Here is a 20,648-nt window from a genome sequence, read left to right as displayed (position 1 = left end):
CATCAGCAATTAATAAAAGCCTTTTCACCGAATCTCTGGTTGACTTTTCTTGATTGGCATCACTCATACACACATACGCAGTCGCTCCTACGCTGAATATTGCCGGGACCCTGAAACAAAACAGAAATATGGCCACAAGTGCTCTCCCTCGGCTTTGAACTTCCCCGGCATTTGCGTTTGAAACCCTGATGAAAAAAAAAAAGCTTCAAAGACCACACTCCCTCTCTTCAAAGGAGACTCAGGGTTGCCTCGACAGTCCTCGCGGAAGAGAAATTTAAAATGTGTATTGGGTTTTTAGCGAGGAGCATTATCTCCAAAAAACGCAATGAACTCCCATTACTTTTGGCCCTGCTGCCTTGTATCATGAGCAAAGAGTAGAAAATGGATCTGCTCGCTAAGTGCCGTTTTTACAAAGAGGAAATTACAGTTGTTTGACTTTTCAGTACGATTCCAAAAGAGCACTTTTCGTTCTTGATATCTTCCTGTTTGCTCTTCGTCCTCGTGCAGCAGGTCCCCGTCTTTCTAAAACTCCATCAGCGTGATGATCTTTAAAGCCTAGTGGTGTCTGACAGGTCAGCCTTAAGGACAAACATTTGCACAGACGCACTCTCATGATTGAGTCATGTTTGAAGGGCTGCCATCAAAAATCACAGATCACAAGTCTACTGAAATCTAGTAGGTCTAGTAGTAAGTTAATTATTATTAATTCCAAATTAAAGCACCTTGCTTCTTAACCACTGTTCTCATTGAAACTGAATGTGTATTGATGTGCGTTGTCATTTGTGTGTATTTGTGTATGTTTATATGAGTGTGCTCAGCTGGGCGCTTGCGGAGGTGTAAATTGGCAGTGTTAATGACAGTGGATAAAGACGCAGGCTGAGGGACAGCAAGATATTGCCATGCCACTGATTGCCACATGTGCTAATTGTGTTATAGAGCACCTATGGGAACACTAGCACTATAAGGAACACACAGTAAGAGATCTAAACACTGAGACAAAGCACATGCACATGAAGAAATACATAGTTAAGGACTGGGAAGTGCAAAAACTTGCAAGAAGAAACAAGAATGATCACAAATATTTAAACACAGCCCCTTTTACACTTAAAGGTGCAGTGTGTAAAATTTAAGGGGATATAGAAGCATCTAGCAGTGAGGACTGCAACCAGCTGAAACTTCTCCCAGTTAGGATTTCTTCAGTTTTCTTAGTTTTTACCAGGAGCCGAATTGTCCGCAGAGGTCTCTTCCTCTCCAAAACAAACTGCCCAGGTGATTGAAACCGGTAAAAACACTGAATAAAGCAGTTTCACATTTGAAAAATTCGTGTTTTCCTGGGGTCGCTGATTGCGGAGGGGCTGCTAACTATCATGGCCAACCCAAAAAAACGTGAATGGCCCTATCTAGAGCCAGTGTTTGGTTTGTCCAATCAGGGCTACTATAAAAACATGGCAATGCAACATGGCAATCTCCATAGACAAGGACTCACTCCCTATGTAGATATAAACAGCTCATTCTAAGGCAATGAAAATACAATGATTCTTATTTTCAGGTGATTATACACTAAAAAAACATACTTATTTTATTATATATTTAATTTCTGCCAATATAGCTCCCTAAATCTGACACACTGGACCTTTAAAAGCACTTAAACTTGCTTGAAACATCCAAACACTGCAACAGATCCATATCCATGGAACCATGGCATCACTGAAAAGAGCCTCAGAAATGTAGAACACAAAGTACACATTTACATATAGTTCACAGTAACAGCCAGACAAGCAAACGAATAGATCAAGACAAATATTAAATCACACTCATGCACACCAGTCAGAAGAAGATGACCTGGACAGCGGAAGCATTTCCTTCCCATTTATTTGTTTTACATTTTCATTCATAGCTAGAAAAGCTGGCCTTTTTTCTTTGGACAGGGAAAGATATACAGTCGGCTCCTGCTGACATTTAGCTCTCCTCTCTCTCTTGCTCCCTCTCAGCAGCACGTGGAGAAGAACTGCATGTCAAAGATTCAGCGTATGAATTATTAATGGTACGGATTAAACGTGCCAGGACTCACTGTGGAGCCTGTTTGTTTTATTTGAACGTAATAATTTAATGGCACCTTGTTAAAAATGATAGTGAGGAGAGGATAGGAGAGCACAGAGGAAGGCAAGGGAGGAAAAGGAAGAGGAGAAAATGTGGGGAGAAGCTTTGTTTGGACAGTAATTGGTAGTGAAATAATTACGAAGTGCTCCGAGCTTCACTCGTTCATTGCAGAGACAGAGGGAAGGAGGGGTGAGGCCTTGTCAGACTCAATGATACTTCCACTCCTCTCTCATCTGTTTTTCAATTTCCTCTTTCTCAACAAGGATCTCTGTTTCTTGTCGTTGTTTCACCCTCATTGTCTTCTCTCTGTCACTCACACACACACACACACACACACACACACGCTCGCACTATATGTCTTTGCATTAATCTCATCTCTGGTGACAATTTACATGGGTATGTGGAGAGAGTAGTGGAGCATGGAGGGCACCATCCCCTATTTGTACCTCTATAGTGGCACACACATAAAAACACACACGTACAGTACAAGCTGCTGCCACCACCACTCTGCCATCCAAACAAACAGAGTCTGACAGCGTAGCCGGTGCCTGGCATGCATCCCTGCACACACAAACACACACACGGGCTAGCCTTTATCGGAGGGTCGACTTCTGTAGTTTAAGGGTTCAGTAAACTCTTGCTAGCATACTTCATCCCCACTGCCCATCCAACCATCTAAACTCGTGCCGCTGCTAAATCTGTCCCTCTGGCAACAAGTGGCCATGACCCTCTACAACAAGCTTTAGGCTCCTCCAGTCACATAAACACATGCTAAATATACAGCACAATGACGTATTAATAAACACAGCTGCACACACACACACACACATACCGGTCGTGGAAAGTACATTTATTACATTTACACAGGTGTAATTTGAGGTACTAGTACTTGAGTATTTTCATTATTGCAAACTACTTTGTACTTTTACTGTGCGACATTTCAGAGGGAAATGTATGTAGTATATATAGTAATATAGTTATTAGCAGGTTTAAATTACATTAAAAAATCATGTGGCTCATAAAACATGATCCATAGCATAGATTAAACCCCAACACTATATATAGTAGTTCAGATTTGCTCCCCGTTGACCAACTACAGCATTAAAATGTTGCTTACATATTAATACTTCATTAATAATAACCCAATTATAATACAAATATATCATAATGAGCATTCTAAAATGGTCCATAGTGCACAATGAGTACTTTAACTGGTAGCAGTTTACTGTTACTGCTTGCGTAGTCTTACTTTTTCACTTGTAATAGAGTATTTATATATGTTGGTGTTGCTGAATTTACTTGAAGGACTTCTTTGCCCCCTAAATTATGATTAATAGATCAATTACCCATCTGTGTTACATTGAATTTATGAAGAAAGCTTTGTTTTTCTTGGTTGCCTCTGGTCCGAAAACACATATTCACATAGTCAACAGAATGAGTAATTGATATATAAATGGTCATTGGGTGGGTGAAATAATCCTTTAAGTAATAGAGTTCCTCTGGTGCATGTATGTGCACACAGAAGCACGTAGGTGGTGTTTCTAGTGTTATCTCAGGGTTTCTTCGAGGTTTGCACTCTGACGTTTCCCCTTCCCTCCACCACATGGTGACAGACTAATCGAATATTCCCTCTTTGAAGCTGCGCCGCTGGATCTATTCAAGTGTGAGGCAGGGGGTTGGTGTGTGTGTGTGTGTGTGTGTGTGTGTGTGTGTGTGCTAATATTGTAGCATATATCCTATGTGCCTTTGTGCTCTTACCCATGTTTCCCAGTGTGTTTGAGTGTGTTTGTTTACACTTGTTTGTCCAATTACTTTTACATCTGTATGTGTGTGCATGTGTGTGTGTGTGAGTGTGTGTGTGTGCGCGTGTGTAGGCGGCCGGGTGTATGGAAATGTTGTTTATGCAGTTTTATGCAAAGCAATTATGTTGACTTAATTGGGTTTGTTTATGTGGAGAGTGTGCCACCTCCAGTCATGTATTACTGCTACCGTGGACAGACACATCACACACACACATTTATGCAGCACACTTTCCACTGCGTGACTGAATAATGTGAAGTGTTTCCTTTATAATAAGGGACTTATATTCACAGAGGGTTTTAAGGACACCGTAGCAGCAACATTTTGTTAATACATCACTCCAACAGTACTTCACAATGTCACATCTTGAGTAAACTATTACTTTTGCACATAGTTCTGTTTCTACAGAAGTCAAATCATACATGTTAATTGTAAAAATATGCGATGACAATCATCACTGGACATCTACAGTTGAACAACGTAAACATTTTGCATATTATATTTACGTCCCTTCAGCAAAGTGTAACCAGCACAGTCTGGAAAAACCAACCACTTTCCCTGTCGTCTTTCCCTCTCCTCATTGTCTCAGGTCTGAATCCAAAGATAAAAGGTTAATTTGCCATCTCTCTCCTTCCTCTGGGGCAAATCAATCCACCATAGTCTCTGTCTGCCATTGTCCTAATCAGACCCTCAACTCACTATTGGATTTCAATGGAACAGGCGCAGCCCAAAGACCTGCACAACCGCTGAATCAATGATCCTCAAATGGCTCTGGTTTTCTATAGGGGATCGCTCTGGTTTTAATGCTTACACAAGGAAGTGGCACGGGGTCCAATGACTTGATATGTCCTCTGGAAGTGCATTTGTCATTTAGCTAATAGTGAAACACAAACAAGTTCATGTATAGTGATTGTGCTGAGCTCTCTGTGTGTCTGTAAATTTGGCATCAGACCCACTAACCTTATCGCTTAAAGCTCAAGGAACACATCCAGGGCAGCCTTAGTCACAATAAACCCTTCAGCCTAATACTGGTGTCTTATTGTTTTTCTTTCAGCAGTCAAGTGACAGGAAACTTTTTGAATCAGCTAACTTCTGTGCCACTAAGAGAAATGCAAAAAGAAAGACAAAAGTGGTCCTTCAGTGCTTTATTGTTACAAAAGTTCCCCGCATTTTCCTTCAATTTCCGAGCAAAGCAGACGGGGAGCAAATATAAATCAATTTTCGATTGACCTTGCTTTCATGCAAAGAAGAGAATTCAATTCATGCAAAACATTTTCTTATAATGTGACAGCTTTTGTTACAACCTGTTGAACCTTTGTTCCTTTGAATGTGTCATGTCAGTGCAGTATCAAGTGAATCTTCATGTCCTGACTTCATGTTATTCTGCAGGTTCCACAATGGCCCCACAGAGCTCTGGGAATGGACCAGAAGGAGCCCACCCACCGATCACCCGCTCACCTATGGCCCAGGAGAAAGGTATGGGTTTATGTGTGTTATCCACGGCCAGCATTTGGTGTTTAGTGAAAGTTGTAAGTCTACAAGGAGTATACAGAGGTCAGTGTTTGAAGAGTGGGATGCTGTGTGTGTACGTGCATGTGTGTGTTTATAACGAGTTTTATTGGAGTGAAACTTAGGGGCTAGCACACGTTGTTAGAAGACCCAGTGCTTACACTGTAGTCTGCATGTGTGCAACATAAATAGCTTCTATAAGAAACCGTAAAGTTAAACTTATCCAAAATGGCAACAGTTTGTTTTTTTCGCATTCCAGACCAACAAGGGGGGCATGAAGAAGAGTAGAGATCATAAGAACGAAAACACAGAAATGGTATGGCAGCAAAGCTCAATGGTTGTAATGAAAGGTTTTTCCGAGGGAACAGAAGGACTTGGAGCAAACGATGTTAGCACAAAGATGTAAACAAAGAATATGGCTAGTTTGGCTCAATGCTGGACTTTGTTCTTCTTCCCTCTGTTGCTCCAAAATGAGTTCCTTCAGCGAGCGTACCCCCCGCTTTACGGCTTTCATATTTCTCTGCATTTTTGACAGCTCCAGCATGTGTTGAAAACTAACTTTTTAAACAAATGCTGGATCAAATGAGGCAGCTGAGGCTTAGCAGGTGCTCTCACACAAACACACACACAAGGTTTTAGCAGGATGCTTCATTATTTTCCAACATAGGTCGTGGGAAATCCACAGTTTGGTAAACATGTGACAGTAAACATTCAGTCAATATATCCTCAGTTCAAGTCAGAGTGTGTGTTATTTTGATAGGGCCACTTCAGTTTTGTCCACAACTTGTTGCCAAGGGCTTGTAACATGAATGTTAACCCGCAAGCCACATGTGCCTGCCAAAAAGGGGAAATTATTTCCAGCAATTATGGCCACTTCTCGAGTATTACTAAAAACAGCAGAATTGCTCATTACAAAAAAAAAAAAAAAAAAAAATCAGCTTCCACACAACACTGCAAAAAACCTGAAAGACTGGGACGTAACCTTAATGGAATGACTGTGATGCTCTCGCTCTATCACCCACCGAAGAGCAGTTAACATCAGAAAGAGACAGAGGGAGTGGACGGATGAAGACAGAAAGAGAGAGAGTGAGGCTCTGTAAAAGGTTATTTCCCAACATGATGAAATCAAGTCGGAGATTTAATGCTGCTCTCTAATGCCTGTAAACCTCCAGCCCTCCCCAGCCCAGTCCGGAAAAACACAGCGCCAGTTAACAGGGCTGGTTGTTGTTTTCGCTGTTTTTGCTAGCTAGGATTACCCCACACCCCCCCCCCAGCGCCGCCTCCCTAACGCACACCCCACTTTGCTCAAGTGCCTGCCTCCCTAAGAGCCTCTCTCCACTCTTCATTTCCATAAATCCGCTGAATGTCCCTTTTTTCCCCCCACTGTCTCTCGCGTGCTTCGCTGGCTGCCTGTTGTTGTCCGGCTGAGAGCTTCATTCGCTTTGCCAGAAAGAGAGAAAGGTTTATGTGTGCGTGTGTGTGTGTGTGTGTGTGTTTATGTGTGTGTGGAGAGGGACCGAAGCATAGAGAGAGAGAAATCCTTGAATGTGTTATTTGCTTTTAGCACTGTCTGCACAATGTTCCTCTCCCCATCCATTTTCCAGGCAATTTAAAGTGCGATATTACACACTGTAATTTTTTTCTCCTCCTCTCCAGAATCCCCTTACCCTAATGGAAGCAAAACATTACAATAATGTCCTCGCTCCTTAAACCCAGCACTCGCAGCCTAAGCACTTTCAGGCCCCAATCGCTCTTTCCCTCCGTTGCTCTGTCTTTCCCCTCCCACACACACTTCCTCTCTCACTGCCTCTTTCTCTCTCTCTGTCTTGGCCTCCGTCTCTTTCCTGCGCACACAAACACACACAAACGTAGAGCGTTTATTGCTCTCTTTCTCCGTTATCTCCCCCCACACACTCGGAAATACAAATATGTACACACATGTATGTGCACGCAAGCATATAGTGAATACACACTTAGCATTTTTAAACTTTTATCTCCCTCCTCTCCCCTCACATTTTCCTCTTGCTCTCTTAGCAGAAACAAGGAATTATACAAGTGTCAACTTGCACTTTCCAACTCCGTCGTTTCCCCAAACCCCAAACTCACTAAAGAGTCAGTCTGTGCACGCTCATTCAACAAAGCGGATAGCTATCAAAGTTTACAGTCGAGCAGACCCAATCCATTTACACCTAATCTGCAATACTGAATCCCCCCCCCAAACACACACTCACACACACACACGCCCACACTATCTCTCTTTTTCCCTCAATGGCTGTCCAGCGACCTTTTCTCATTCGTGGTGGATTGGGAGACCTTTCTGTGGGTTTTTAAAAACGAACGGGGCTCGCTGAAAGAGCGAAGCCCAGGCGAGGATCGCTCCAAATGTCAATTTGAATGGTGGAGGCGAGTTTGGGCCTGAGAGGCTTTGACACATCTATTGACAGAACGGCTTAGAATAACATAGTAGCCATGGTCAAATCGCCGGCTTATTCTGTGGAGAGTGGAACACACGGGTTTTTTTTTTTTACTCACACATCCTGCACACGGACACACACGGACTCAGCTTTTGCAGGTATATGCATCTTTAAGATCAGGTATACACTTGACCTGTGCTCTTTCCACTGATGCAGTTCACAAAACATCTTCTGTGTTTGTTTATTTGGGCTCAGGGTTTCTTTTACATGTCAGCCTGTCCTTTTTGTGCATGTTATGTTTAATGCCCGCTCCGTGCTGTGTTACTCACTGATGTGTATCTACGAGTAACAAAACACCAAACCCTCGCTCAGTTACTCAGTCAACGTTTGATTTCACTGAGCAGGTGCTTTCGAAGAATCATTCCTGTTTTAGGTATTATATAGGCAAAGTGTTGACATTGCTTTTTATGTCTATGCATGTGTTTCAGGGTTCATGTCCAACATGCAGAGGAACCAGGCTAGCTCACAGTTCGCTTCTCCTCAATCCGGACCTCCTATGTCCCCCCACCCCTCACCTGGCGGCCCATTGTATCCTGGGATGGGTCCTTACTCCCAGAGCGGCCCATCAGGCCCTTATGGACCTCAAGGATCACAGTATGGACACCAAGGTTGGAGCCTCTTTGCCTAAATGGGCATTATAATGAACATTAACACGCATTAAAACTTGTTTTCATTTCTGCAATTACACTTAAAGGAACAGAAGTTTCTTGAAGATTGGCCCATTGATTATCCACGAACTGAAACTTGTGTTAAAGGATCGCACACAACATAAAGTGGCACAACATCACTCCCCAAGGCTAGTTGACATAATAGCAAGCCAGAAACATGCTAGACCTTCAGTAGTCAACCACCCAAGCTTCTTTCTGTTTTCTCTATGAGCCACTTGCAGCTCTCTAAGCTTATAACCTTGCTAACTGCTCACTTAGCAATTTTGCTGGTTGCTCACAAGATAATAAGTTTGCAGTAAATTTAAAAAAACATATGCATACCATCAACCTGTCTCATAACTGGCCCATTTCGGAAGGTACTTTCCTCCATTTTGGACTTCATGGCTGTCTGTTCCCTGTAAAGGCCAGCACTGTCAAGACGCCTAAGTATTGGTCAGTGGTGCAAATTTTTTAAAGATCACCAAGGTTGAACTCTATGCTATGGCCTTATCCACACTTACTCGGCTATATATGCGTTTTGGCCTTTCGTCCACATGCAAACTGTGATTTAGGTCACTGAAAACAGACCTTTTCTAAAACTGTCCAAGGTGAAGATATTCAGAGTTATTATTTTTAGTGTTGATGCGTCAACAGGGAAACATGGCGCTTGTGACGTCAATGTGTGCGGCGTCATCTTCTTTGTGAAGTGCTACAAATGAAGTGACATTTTGCGCAACACAGGACATGACCAAATAGTGCTGGCTCTAAACTTGCTAACAGGACCTTAGGGTTAGGGTTTGTATTGCTCTTGCGTTTCTGTATTTTCAATTGGATAGAAATGTTTTTATAAAAATGCTTGTGTGGACGGGATGTTTTTTGAGAACAAAGGAGGAAGAACCCTGTTTTCAAAAATACCCGTTTATTTGTGGACAAGGCCGAAGAACTCATGCAAACTAACTTCATGCCATCAGCAATTTCACTGATCTCGGCGATTCTATTAAAATGACCCGATTTCGCTGTGAAATTTTTGTTTTAAATGCAGGTGTGACCAGGCCTTAACACTTAATCATACAGTATTTTCAATAATAACAGCCTTTGAGATGTTTTATTAGAAGTAACCCATTTATTATTTTAACCTGTTCAGGTGGGAAAATGAGACATTTATCCTCAGCTCTCAATCACACATCCCTTGTATGTTATAAATGGGATGTAGACAGCCCTAGTTTTAGTATCAAAATTACTCTTTTCTCACCTTCTACACAAAAGTGCCAGATTTCGCCGCATATCACTTTTGAAGTAAAGCTCCATATTGTGTTTACTGAAGTGTTAGCTAAGAGCACTTGAGCCAATAATATATTGATGACACAAAGGCTGATCAAGGAGTCTAGGTCTGTAATTTGACTCGGAAGTCAGTCCACCCAACATATCAGTGTATTGCTTTAAGCAGGAGCAGGACTCTCAGGGCTCTAATGAGAAATGGAGTCCTTGGAGCCAGGCTCATTCAAACAACATAAATCAACTCCTGTCACTCTTTGTCACAAACAGAGGATGTAACTTCCAGGCCATGCTTTAAGAAAGACTATTCAAAACCAAAATAGATAAAAATTTGATTTCCCGCAAGCTATGACTCCATTCAAACTTAACGATGAATTATTAATCATGAAAACCACTAACAGGCCCCGTGTTGATTTACTCTGTTGGCTTTTACCTGACACCCGTTTTGTGGAACAGCTTCTGCTTTCTGACTAGTCTTATTGGATGAATACTGCGTGTATCATTCATTCAGAGGGGTTTTTAAGGAATCTGGCCTCAGATGGGAATGCCACATTTGTCTTTTTTGATGACTGCTGGCCCCTATTTTACAGCCACATTGGGCCTTGACATCACTGTCAGCGATTTCAAAGAGAGTTTGCTAATGAGGAATACAAAAGACTCATTTTGAAAGACATATCCATCCAGTGTTTCTGTCTCATACTCTTTCTCTTTCTACAACACACACACACACTCAGATACAGTCCTCTCTCTCGTCCTGCGTGGTGGGTCTAACTGTGGGCATAAAAGCCCAGCTTTCTGAGGGTGTGACTCTCAGAATATTCATGAGACACTTGAACTCTGGACAGACCTCTTGGCCCTCCTCATGATAAGATTATGAGGTGGCTCCAGACTGAGAAGGCAGACTGACACGTCGTGAGGCTTATCCACTGAATGATGATATCCAATCCTGTCATCAGGCTCAGTTTTAAAGGAGCTGTAGACAATATTCACAGTGGATCTATCTCTCAGAGGTTGTCTGCACACGGCTCTCAACATGGAGGTGGCTGAGCAAGCGGCTAGAAGCTAACGGTGCTAACAGTGCTGAGAGAGCTAACAGTGGCTTCATTCTCTGCTCAGGACGCCATAACTCCACTATATCTTTACATAGCAAATAGCTGTTCACTGCTATATTAATGCTCTGATTATCGTAAAAAGCTACTTAAATATTAGCCTTACAGAAACTTTTGAAGGAAATAAAGATTTCGTCATACATTTTTTCCTTTTCATAGATGGTATAAGTGTGGATATTTGTTAAATTTCCTTTAAATACACATTAGATGCTTCTATAAACTCAATGTAGAGTTTGCAGGAGGACATTGTGTTGAAATAAGGTTAGTCTAAACTCTACTCGAAGAAGCTTTTTGTACCAAGATGCACAGCATTCAAACATATGGCTTCAAACATTAGTGAACTCGCAACTGTGAAACTATAGAAAAAGAAAAGAATCTCAAGAGTTTAAAAGTATTTTGCTTCACATTTTAATGTACGCAGTGAACAAAAACAATTAAAACCAGGTTTTAAGCTGAGCTAACTTGTTCCAGGTATCGTTAACTAATTGTAATATTATTAGGTTGAAGTCAAGTCAAGTCAAAATTTATTATAGCCCAAAATCACAAAAAATCCCTCAATGGGCTGTACATAAAAACACATAAGCAAATTACAAATAACACAAAAAATAAGATATATAAAAGCAAGTGAAATGACTATGTAGAACAAAATAAACAACCAAAACAAAATGAAAACAAAGCAAAAAACAAAAATAACATTGGCACTTGTATATATAAAAAAAAGTCTCAGCATGATCAATGTGGGAACAACACTTCTGTGTTTCTGAATATTCATTGTGATATTGCCTTCTGAGCACTAGACTTTGGTTCAGTATACTACAGTGGGCCTGTTTGATTAGACATTTGGTAAACCAGTCACATCAACCATCAATCCAAGCTTTTTCTGATACTGGAGAGGGGAAAAAAAAATAAAAGGAAAAATAAACAAATCACTGATTCCCAGAAATTTGGGAAAAAACTTTGGATGGCTCTCTGTAATTAAGCATTCTCCGCTCGCTTGTTTTCTCCAACGTACGACTCCTGGCCATCCAACAAACGTTGACATCTGCTGTTGTACTTCGTTTTCTGCCTTTGGCGACACACCAGACGAAACATTATGGTATTTTTTTGGTAAATGTGTGTTTTAATGTGTCACCTTGATAAATGCGCCCATCCGTGCGTGTGCTTTCCCAAAATTGCGTCCTCTCCCTCGCATTTGTTAATGTTGATTAATAGCCCTAATGCATTTGGTATTTGGTCCCCCTTCTCCACCCACTCTTATCTCTTAATGTGACTTTGGCTGGGCTGACAGCCCAGTAAGCAGACAGAAAAAGAGAAATAAAGTAAGCAGAGAGCGACAGCGAGGCGGACTAGCCTGGAAGAGGCTCTGGAGGCAGATGAGCGTGAAATCTCACTCGGATGACAGGAGAGATGTTCCCATCAGAAGGGGAAAGAACAACTCAGGCCCACTGTCTTTGCATCACACACACACACACACATACAATATATATAAATGTATGCTCTCATTCAAATTTAATACGCTTGCAACCGACTCGCATCTGTCCTGTGTTGGTTCTCTAGGATATTTTCAGACAACAGCGTGGCAAGTATCTAAAAAGTGACGCTTCTTGGGTGGCTACATTTGTATCTTCGCTTACTACCTTCAAAAACAAAACAAACAAAAACAGTAGGTGGCAAAATATCTTTTTCACTACCTCCTGTATCTACATTTCCTGGTTTATTAGGTACACCTAGCTAACAATGATGCCTTCTGATAGAAAAGCTCTTCAAAAAACCCTACTTTCATATACTATTCAGATTTGTTGAAGTCAACCCTTTTAGTTCATCAAGACTATTTGATTGGCTAGGACATTGCTTTGCTGGTTGATGTTAAATTGAGTTGTGGCAAAAGTACCAAGGTTAAACTGTTTTGCCAGACCACCCAGTGTTTCTTGTGGGAACCCTTTGTTCAGGCACCTGCACGGTGCCAATGCAATGATCCCACTGTAATGAGCGAGAAGGCTTTGTTTTTTGGTGCAGTGCTATTGCCTGACTAAACACAGCTTTACCCTCATTTAAAATGTGCTAAATTGCCCCTTTACACTGGTAAATGGAGGATTTTGCACATATTTCCATCATTTTGAGGTCAATTATCAGTCAGAAATATGAAAACATTACTTCTAACACCTTCAGTACTGGAGAGTGTTCATATGGGGACATAGCCAGAGTCCCTGTTCTTGAAGGGTCCATCAGGGGCCTGTTTAGGGTGAACAGGGCAGACAGCTGCTGGTCATTGTTCTTAATGACAGCTCCATCTGCTTCCCTTCCCTCTCCCTAGTGCACTAACAAATTAGCCAGCCATTAGCCAACACAGAAACACACTCCAAGTTTCTGAACTCTGCTCTGCTGTTTTTCTTGGCCTGTCTGCCTATGCTGGGAGAGCCCAATTCTTAAGTTGTGTGTGTGTGTGTGTGTGTGTGTGTGTGTGTGTGTGTGGTGTGTGACACAAAATTTCCGGCAGTCATGTTTGCCACACACACACACCAGCACTTACAGTTTGTAGCTCACAGAAGAACATAAAAACTGTCTGGTGTTGTATAAGGAAAGGCTGCAGCACTGCTCTTTTATCCAGGGCAAACGACTGTAGTACAGCTTGTGTAATCGACTACATAAACCCCTCCGACGTACAGTTATGGTGATACATGAGACCGCAGGAGGATATGGCCGTTCTACAAACAATACTAAAATATTCAGTACTTGTTTCCAGAGATTTCTGATTAGATAAGTCTGCTTCATAGACTGTAACCAAAGGTTTTCTTCCAGATAGATGCGCAGTTGAACCCTGCCAAAGCGCCCCCCCCCTCGCTGTTTTGTCACAGTCTAAATGAGAGCTCTTACAGTAAGTGGACTGCCCAGTATTTCCCAAAAAATATTTATGCTGCTTTATGTTCATGACTGTCCTTTGAAAGCCCCCTTCATCTAAAGTTAAACTGATCTCATACTGTGTTTTGATATCAGTCTCTCCTCAGGACTCAAATAACTCCAACAGCTGTTTCCAAGACATGCACTTGGACATGGTACAGAGCCAGCATGTTGAGAACAGTGGACACACAGACAGACGGGGGAGGAGGATATCAGGCCATTACAGGAAAGAGATTTGGAGTCTGTCTCTCTCCCACCCATTGCATAGCTCTCCCCCCCTCCTCGAGGGGTTAAGCACTCGCTGGTAATGACCATGCTTCAGACAGCACTTTTAAGCCTTGGTGCCTTGCTGGAGCGGCGGTGTAATTCAGCCAAAAAAGCCAGCGCCTGGGGGAGGGAGTGGAGTTTTTCGGAGGAAATTGACAGTGTGTGGAGCTGGGCGGCCTCAAGGCGCACCCCGGCCCTGCTTAGGCTCAGATGCCCTGCCGGGGAAGGTGCTGAGGTGGCTGGGAGAAGATGTGAGAGCCTCGGGCAAGAGAAGACGCTGCAAAAAAAACAAACCCTATCCATCCTAGCAAGTCATACATGTATACTGCAGTCTAATCCTGAGTCTTAAAACCATATAAAGTAGGTGAGGAAATCTATATCGACATTATTGATAACTGTGAAGTGATGAAACTGCATCAGAAACATTTACAATTAGGTTTTTAGCAAAATAATGTCATACCTAGTGCAACTGAATGACACTTAAAGATCATAAGAAGAGTGAAATAGAGGAGATGGTGTATTATAGCACCCATACTGAGGTTTAGGAAATGTAACTCCTGAGTAAGATGGAACGAAATGAGTGCCAAGATGTCTTATTCTTGTCAACACACGACATTTCTTTCTTGCCCACCTCCCCAACCGAAACTGTCTCCCTCCAACCACCACCAAATCCACACACAAAAAAAGTAAGAGAGAAAAATGCTGTTATTCATTTCTTTTATTTGTGTTCATCCACACGTGGACATGGACAGCCTGCCCTGCTCCTGTCCTTGGCAGCTCAAGCATGCAGCCATGTAATCTGCGTTCCACTCCTTATTGATGGAGTTCACAGATCCGGAGGGCGCGTTGCTGCACCATCATACCTTACTCCACCGTAGCCGGGAGAATGACTGCCTCGGCTGTTAGCATTGGACGGTCCACTCTGCTGAGGAAGCAGTAGACGGTAATCTGCTCGGTCACACTCCAGCTCTCCCGCGGGACTGCAGGGATTAAACCCGGCGCAGGATATAGCGTCCGCCGAATGCGTGACCATGCCGGGAATTTCCATGTAATTGTGAACGAAGCACCATGAGCTCTCCTTCTCCTTCTCCTCCCCTCCATGGCGCTATAAATACCACCAAGTCTCCCCAAAGGCACCAGAAGCAGGCAGGAAACCAAGACTGAGCCACAAGGACACGAGGAGGGACAAATAAGAAATGACATCCTCCTTGTCCTCTTTTCCTCTTGTCCCTCCTTGATTGGTTTTCAGAGTAGTACGGGTAGCATGCAAAGTAGGGGAAGTAGATGACACACTTCTGTGCATATACGTTAATGCTAGTATGTGCATGATATGAGCTAACACTGCGTTTATTTTCTTCGGGCCTGTTTTAGCAACAGGAAGTGGGATTTCTGAGCGCTTATATTGTCTTTTTTTGTTGTTTTAAGTCAGAGCTTGGACTAAAAAGCCTTATATGATCAAGAATGGACACACATTTATCTTTATGTCCTATCAGATGTTAACTGGAAGATCAAAGTGAGGAGTGACATTTAAAAACTGACTTGCCCTGCAGAAACTTGTGATGACATCTATCTTTTTCTAAATACTCACAATGAGGTCCTTAGATATTTTTTTTTCACCCTGGGCAGAAGAGGAAGTGCCACTCCCTTGATTTCCATATTGGTTTTACAGCCAAAGTCATTTGTCCCCAGTCTGGATACACTTTTGAGTCAGCAGCAACTAATTGAGCAACAGAACAGGGTGTGCTATACCGTCATCATTGGCACAACGGTTGTGCAGCAGGATAAAGGCCCTTCCTAGTGATATTCATCAAAGAAAGTTGATTTAACTTCCATTCCATCCATTTTGTGTTGATATTGTTGCATACTGGTTTTTGATTCAGCTCTAGAAGTTACAATGTTGCCATGGGCATCGTGGAGTAATATTTTTAGTAATCAATGAAACTATGAAAGAAGGAAAGAACAGGATGTCAGTGACAATGTTCAAGGAGCCAGACTTTGGTGTCAGTTCTATTGAAGTTAATGGAACAGGCACAACAAATCACACTATAACCCGTTATATCTTTGTTTTTTCAACTTTGACTGAAAGCTCCTCCCACCAAATTAAAAAACACATATTACGTGATGCTAACTGGCATTTTTTTTATCTAAATGTGTGCATTTGTTTTCCTTGTTATTGGTCTCCGAACAGATCACGGCTCTGTCTAGCAGCTGCATCTCAAGTCTCAGTTGGATCCATGATAGCTAAATGCTAGCTGCTGTTAGCGGGAACATGTATTTGGTTTTCAATAACTAACCAAACTTTAAACTGTTAATGATATTTAATAATAATCAGGAGGGATAAAATTGGTAAATGTCTCCTATTACTGTCAGGGTGGAGCTAATTGCTAGATCATTATAAATCCAGACCTCCATCATTTACCAGTGCTTGTTAATTTTGTTTATCAATGAACTAAGTTAGCATTTGCACTGTGTTTAGCGAACGTTAGCTAGCATTGTCTCTGTTGCGTCAACCTGCATTAATTTGGACTGTTAACGTTAGTAAGCAATAATTCTCGTAAAGGTTTGAAGGAAAAAGACAGGGAGCTGCTGAGCAATGTTACAGCCTCTCAAGCTTAATCGCTGTCATGACTTATATGTGAGCTAGCTAATTTTTGTTAGACAACTAATGTTAGTATGAATGTAAATAACTGAGGCAAACTACAAGTCATTACAGCATGCCGTCAAGTCCTAGTTTGGCAGATATTTACCAAACTGACAGGCTATATCATTAAGTCCAGCCAGAATATTAATCAGAGCCATTAACTGATCTGATTATAGCGATAATAGGTTGGTCCTGCCCTGTTTGTTTATGTATCATGATGTCACATTAGCTAGATCAGACCAAACAGAGGAAACGTGATACATTTGGAGACCAGTAACAAAAAAACAGGAACACGTATGACTCCAGTAGAACTGACACCAAAGTCTGCTTCCTCAAACGCTGTCGCTGACGTAATGCCCTTTCCTGCTTTTATAGTTTCCTTGGCAGTAATGAGGAGAGTGTGCTGTCATGCTGATTTTAGCCCATTTTAAATGTCTAGTTGACCAATCAGATTGCCTGGTCAGATCTTCTTGTTCTATCAGTGTAACATGCATGCAGTCATCATCAATTTATTCCACGACTACATTAATAATAATACTACAGATTCTGTCAATTTATGTTACATAATATTTGTTGTGATTGTAATGTAGACATGATACATATATTTTATAGTATTCAGAATTTTGTCTTTTGGCTCTGCAGTGATCCAACTTCCTCATGTGATGTAATCTGACTGGCTCCTGCAAAGCCTCAGACAGCATGAATGGCTCTTATGAAAACACCTGAATTTCAGGGTTGAGTTCTCAGTCATTTTAAAAAGTGGGTTAGTACGCTATCTGTCCTTGAAGAAGCACTCTGGCGCAGCACCAATCCTTCAGAAAGTGAATCATTCTTGTCAGGATGGAGCAAAACTCTCACAGGAAAGCTTAGCATTAACCCAGTCCCACAGCTACTCTGTCTTTCCTTTGTCAGCCGAGGCAAACATAGCCCACAACTAGAACATTTTGAATGGTAGTACATCAAGGCTGATAAGTTCTCTCGATGCAGCGTGTCGACTTAATGACATTTTTTTTTTTTTTTCAGCGCAAACTTATTTAGTTAGATTTGGCCTCACATTTCATTGCCTGAGTAAAGCTGAACCCAGTCTAATGGAAACTTCCAGACACTCACTCCCACCTTTGGGGCTTTTGGCCTGTCCGCCAAAATGGAAAAAAAAAAATGCAGATTGTCCAAATGGGACTGTGTGATATAAACAACTCCCCGGGAGGTGTGCTGGAGCCTCAGTCTGTCACAGGGGCCAAAAACCACAAAGTGTCCGCCCAGGCTATTGAGAATGTATGGCAGGCAGCCATGACATGGGGCTCAACAGCTGTCCAAAGAGGGCTGAGAGAGGTCGCTGACTGCGGCCTTGTTCATCTGCAGTAAACCGTCCACCCGAGCCGAGAGGAAGGAAGCTGCAGGGCACCGTTCCCAGGATTTTCCACAGTGTTGCAGGCAGTCGCTTATGAGTGGAAGAAACATGGAAATGTGTCGTTCGCTGGTTGCAAGGTCTCAGTAGTATTATATATGCATTCACACAGACAAGCAGATGGACACACACACATACACACATGTACTGTGTACCATACGTATCCTCCTGTGTTCGTTAGCAGACATCCTTTCTTCCTGAACGCTTCCCTATTATAGCCCCAAAACCCTTGACAGGTGTCAGCCGTACTCAGCTCACCGACTCACCAAAGCCTCCCCAGAAATAATCCGCTTCTTCTTTTCCCATCTCCCACAGTAGATTTCATCACAATTTCTGGACAAATTCAACCGAAGCTGCTGACTTTTATGGGAAAGACTTTTATTTTGATTCAATATAAATCCTATCTCGGGGCTTGGAGGGGGGTGCGAGAGTTTTTCCCCCTACCTTCTGTCTGTCTGTCTTCCTCTCTTTCCACCCCCACCCCTCTGCTGCTTCCTCCTGCTCTCTCCCTCTGTTGGACTCGCAGGCTTATGTCATGTGGAAAGTGTCTTCACTGAAGCAGCTCGAGGACACTGAGAAGCCATTTCCATTTTCGGAGACGTTTTTCCCCCATGTGGAATATTGTCATTCAACTTTCCCTCGTTTGAGCGTGCGGAAAAGCCTCCAGGTTTTAAAGGGACTTGATCCCCTTTTCCAGACATATTCTCAGAGGATTAAGCAGTGAGGCCCAACTAAAGCACCCTTAATCAAATCAAAATAAATAGCCCCCTTCACAATGGAGGATGCCACATTTTCCTTTCTATCTTGCAGGGGATTTGTCCCAGGGAGGGAATATCACAGTGGAAAAGGCCCAGTGCCTGCAGAGGGAGTACAATGTGATGTGCTCTGTGGGTGGGAGTGCACTGCACGTACATGTGCAGTAGGTGTGTTTTAGTGTGCCTAAATGTATGTATGTGCGTGTTGTCTTTGACAGCATGGTGATTCTCTTTCATCTCTTATTGCAGCTGGTGTTGGAGCCGAGCTGGGCTTTTAGAGCCAAAATGGAAGGGTTTAAGTGTGCCTTAGGAAAGCTTCTGGCATTGCGGCCGTGTGGCACTCCAGGGCAGCAAGAAAGCATTTACTGCAGATTAGAGCTCCTCTCAAGTGTTTCACAAAGTCAGCCTTAAGCCTGACAATTGTTCCCAGGGCCATCCAGCAACCTGCAGCTGTGAAAAATGTCACCACACCCCGTACAGTTTTTCCAGCCTCGACTTGAGGTTAAAGAGGTTATGAATCAGAATTTAGTTTTGCAGTTCACATTCCTCATTCCTCATCTGTCATGAGATTAGTTTCTTGATGGATGAAATTGTTGTATGTGTCACTGTTGTAGGTATAAGGGTATCAGCTGACAAGCACTTGATAAACTCCATTTCTCTCAAATGAGGTGATTCATAGCACCCATCTGCGAGTACAGCATTTCACAGCAGCCATTTTGTGTCATTCTTGTAAGCAATCTATCAAATTCAAGTGAGAAGTTGAATGTCCCAAGTGACGGCCAGTCATGTTTTACCTTTTGAGTGACATTTTTTGGGTAATACCTACATTTTCCATCATTTTAGGCTCATTCATGTGTCGTCTCCTTCCAGGTAACTACCCTCGGCCCTCTAACTACGGTGGCCCTGCCAGTACCAGCTACAGCGGCCCCGGTCCTGGCATGACCAACAGTCTGGGAATGAATGCTAGCAGCCCCATGCACGGCCAAGGGCCCGGCCAGCCCTTACCTGTAGGACGCAGCCACGGCCCAGGTAACCAGAACAGAGTGTACCCACCCATGGCTCCCAGCTCCCCCAGCATGCCCCAGCCAGCCGGGCCCGGGATGGGCCCTCCTTCTTTGGGTAGCTCCAACCGCAAGGCCCAGGAGGCAGCAGCTGCCATGCCAGGATCTGCCAACTCAACACACAACAGGTGAGAGCACAGCAAGGACTCAGCTCTAAGTTCTTTGGTAAATCTTGTATTTGAAGAAATTAACATGTGTTTCAGTTTAACTTCATGTGGCTAAGTTTGTACACTATGTGGCTGTTTTTTTTTGGGGTTTTTTTTTTTTCATGTAATTCATTGCAGCTGCACCGATGCCAGAAGTGTCTATTATTGTGCCACTCAAACAGAAATGGACCAAACCCCATTGTGGGACTGAGCCTATTTTATGTCACCTGGAAATACAGTATGCTAAAATTAGGGGGCAGCAAGCATCTCTATCTTACATCACTCTTTCTGCAGGGTCATCTGTGGGGAGGTGTGCTAAAAAAGCACCACAGAGAGTTTCTGTGCCACAGACTTTGTGAGAGTCTTTTCAGACGTGAAGGCAAGAGCCGTTCTCAGGGGTTCCACGCTTGTATGAGCCATTTGCGGAGCTATCCCTATTTTCACACATCTCATAAAGTGCCTGACATTTTGATAGCTGGCACTATACACCAAGTGCCATTTGTAACAGAAAAGAGAGATATTGGCCTGTGAGCAGACAGCATGGGTTGAATACTGCAC

The 20,648-nt window shown here is 42.7% G+C and overlaps 1 protein-coding gene across 6 annotated transcripts in view; it reads left to right on the top strand.

Moving 5' to 3' along the window:
• LOC126401041 (AT-rich interactive domain-containing protein 1B-like) overlaps positions 1 to 20,648 on the top strand; it is a 192,237-nt gene that overhangs the window by 138,716 nt on the left and 32,873 nt on the right. For all 6 annotated transcript variants that reach the window (XM_050062087.1, XM_050062089.1, XM_050062088.1 and 3 more), the window contains 3 exons: positions 5,290 to 5,376; positions 8,312 to 8,491; positions 19,754 to 20,072. In XM_050062087.1, the coding sequence (XP_049918044.1) occupies positions 5,290 to 5,376; positions 8,312 to 8,491; positions 19,754 to 20,072 (586 nt within the window). The remainder of the gene's footprint in view (positions 1 to 5,289; positions 5,377 to 8,311; positions 8,492 to 19,753; positions 20,073 to 20,648) is intronic.

The sequence above is a fragment of the Epinephelus moara genome, chromosome 14 (genome assembly GCF_006386435.1).
Source record: "Epinephelus moara isolate mb chromosome 14, YSFRI_EMoa_1.0, whole genome shotgun sequence".
NCBI lineage: Eukaryota > Metazoa > Chordata > Actinopteri > Perciformes > Serranidae > Epinephelus > Epinephelus moara.
This window is presented reverse-complemented; position numbering and strand designations above follow the sequence as displayed.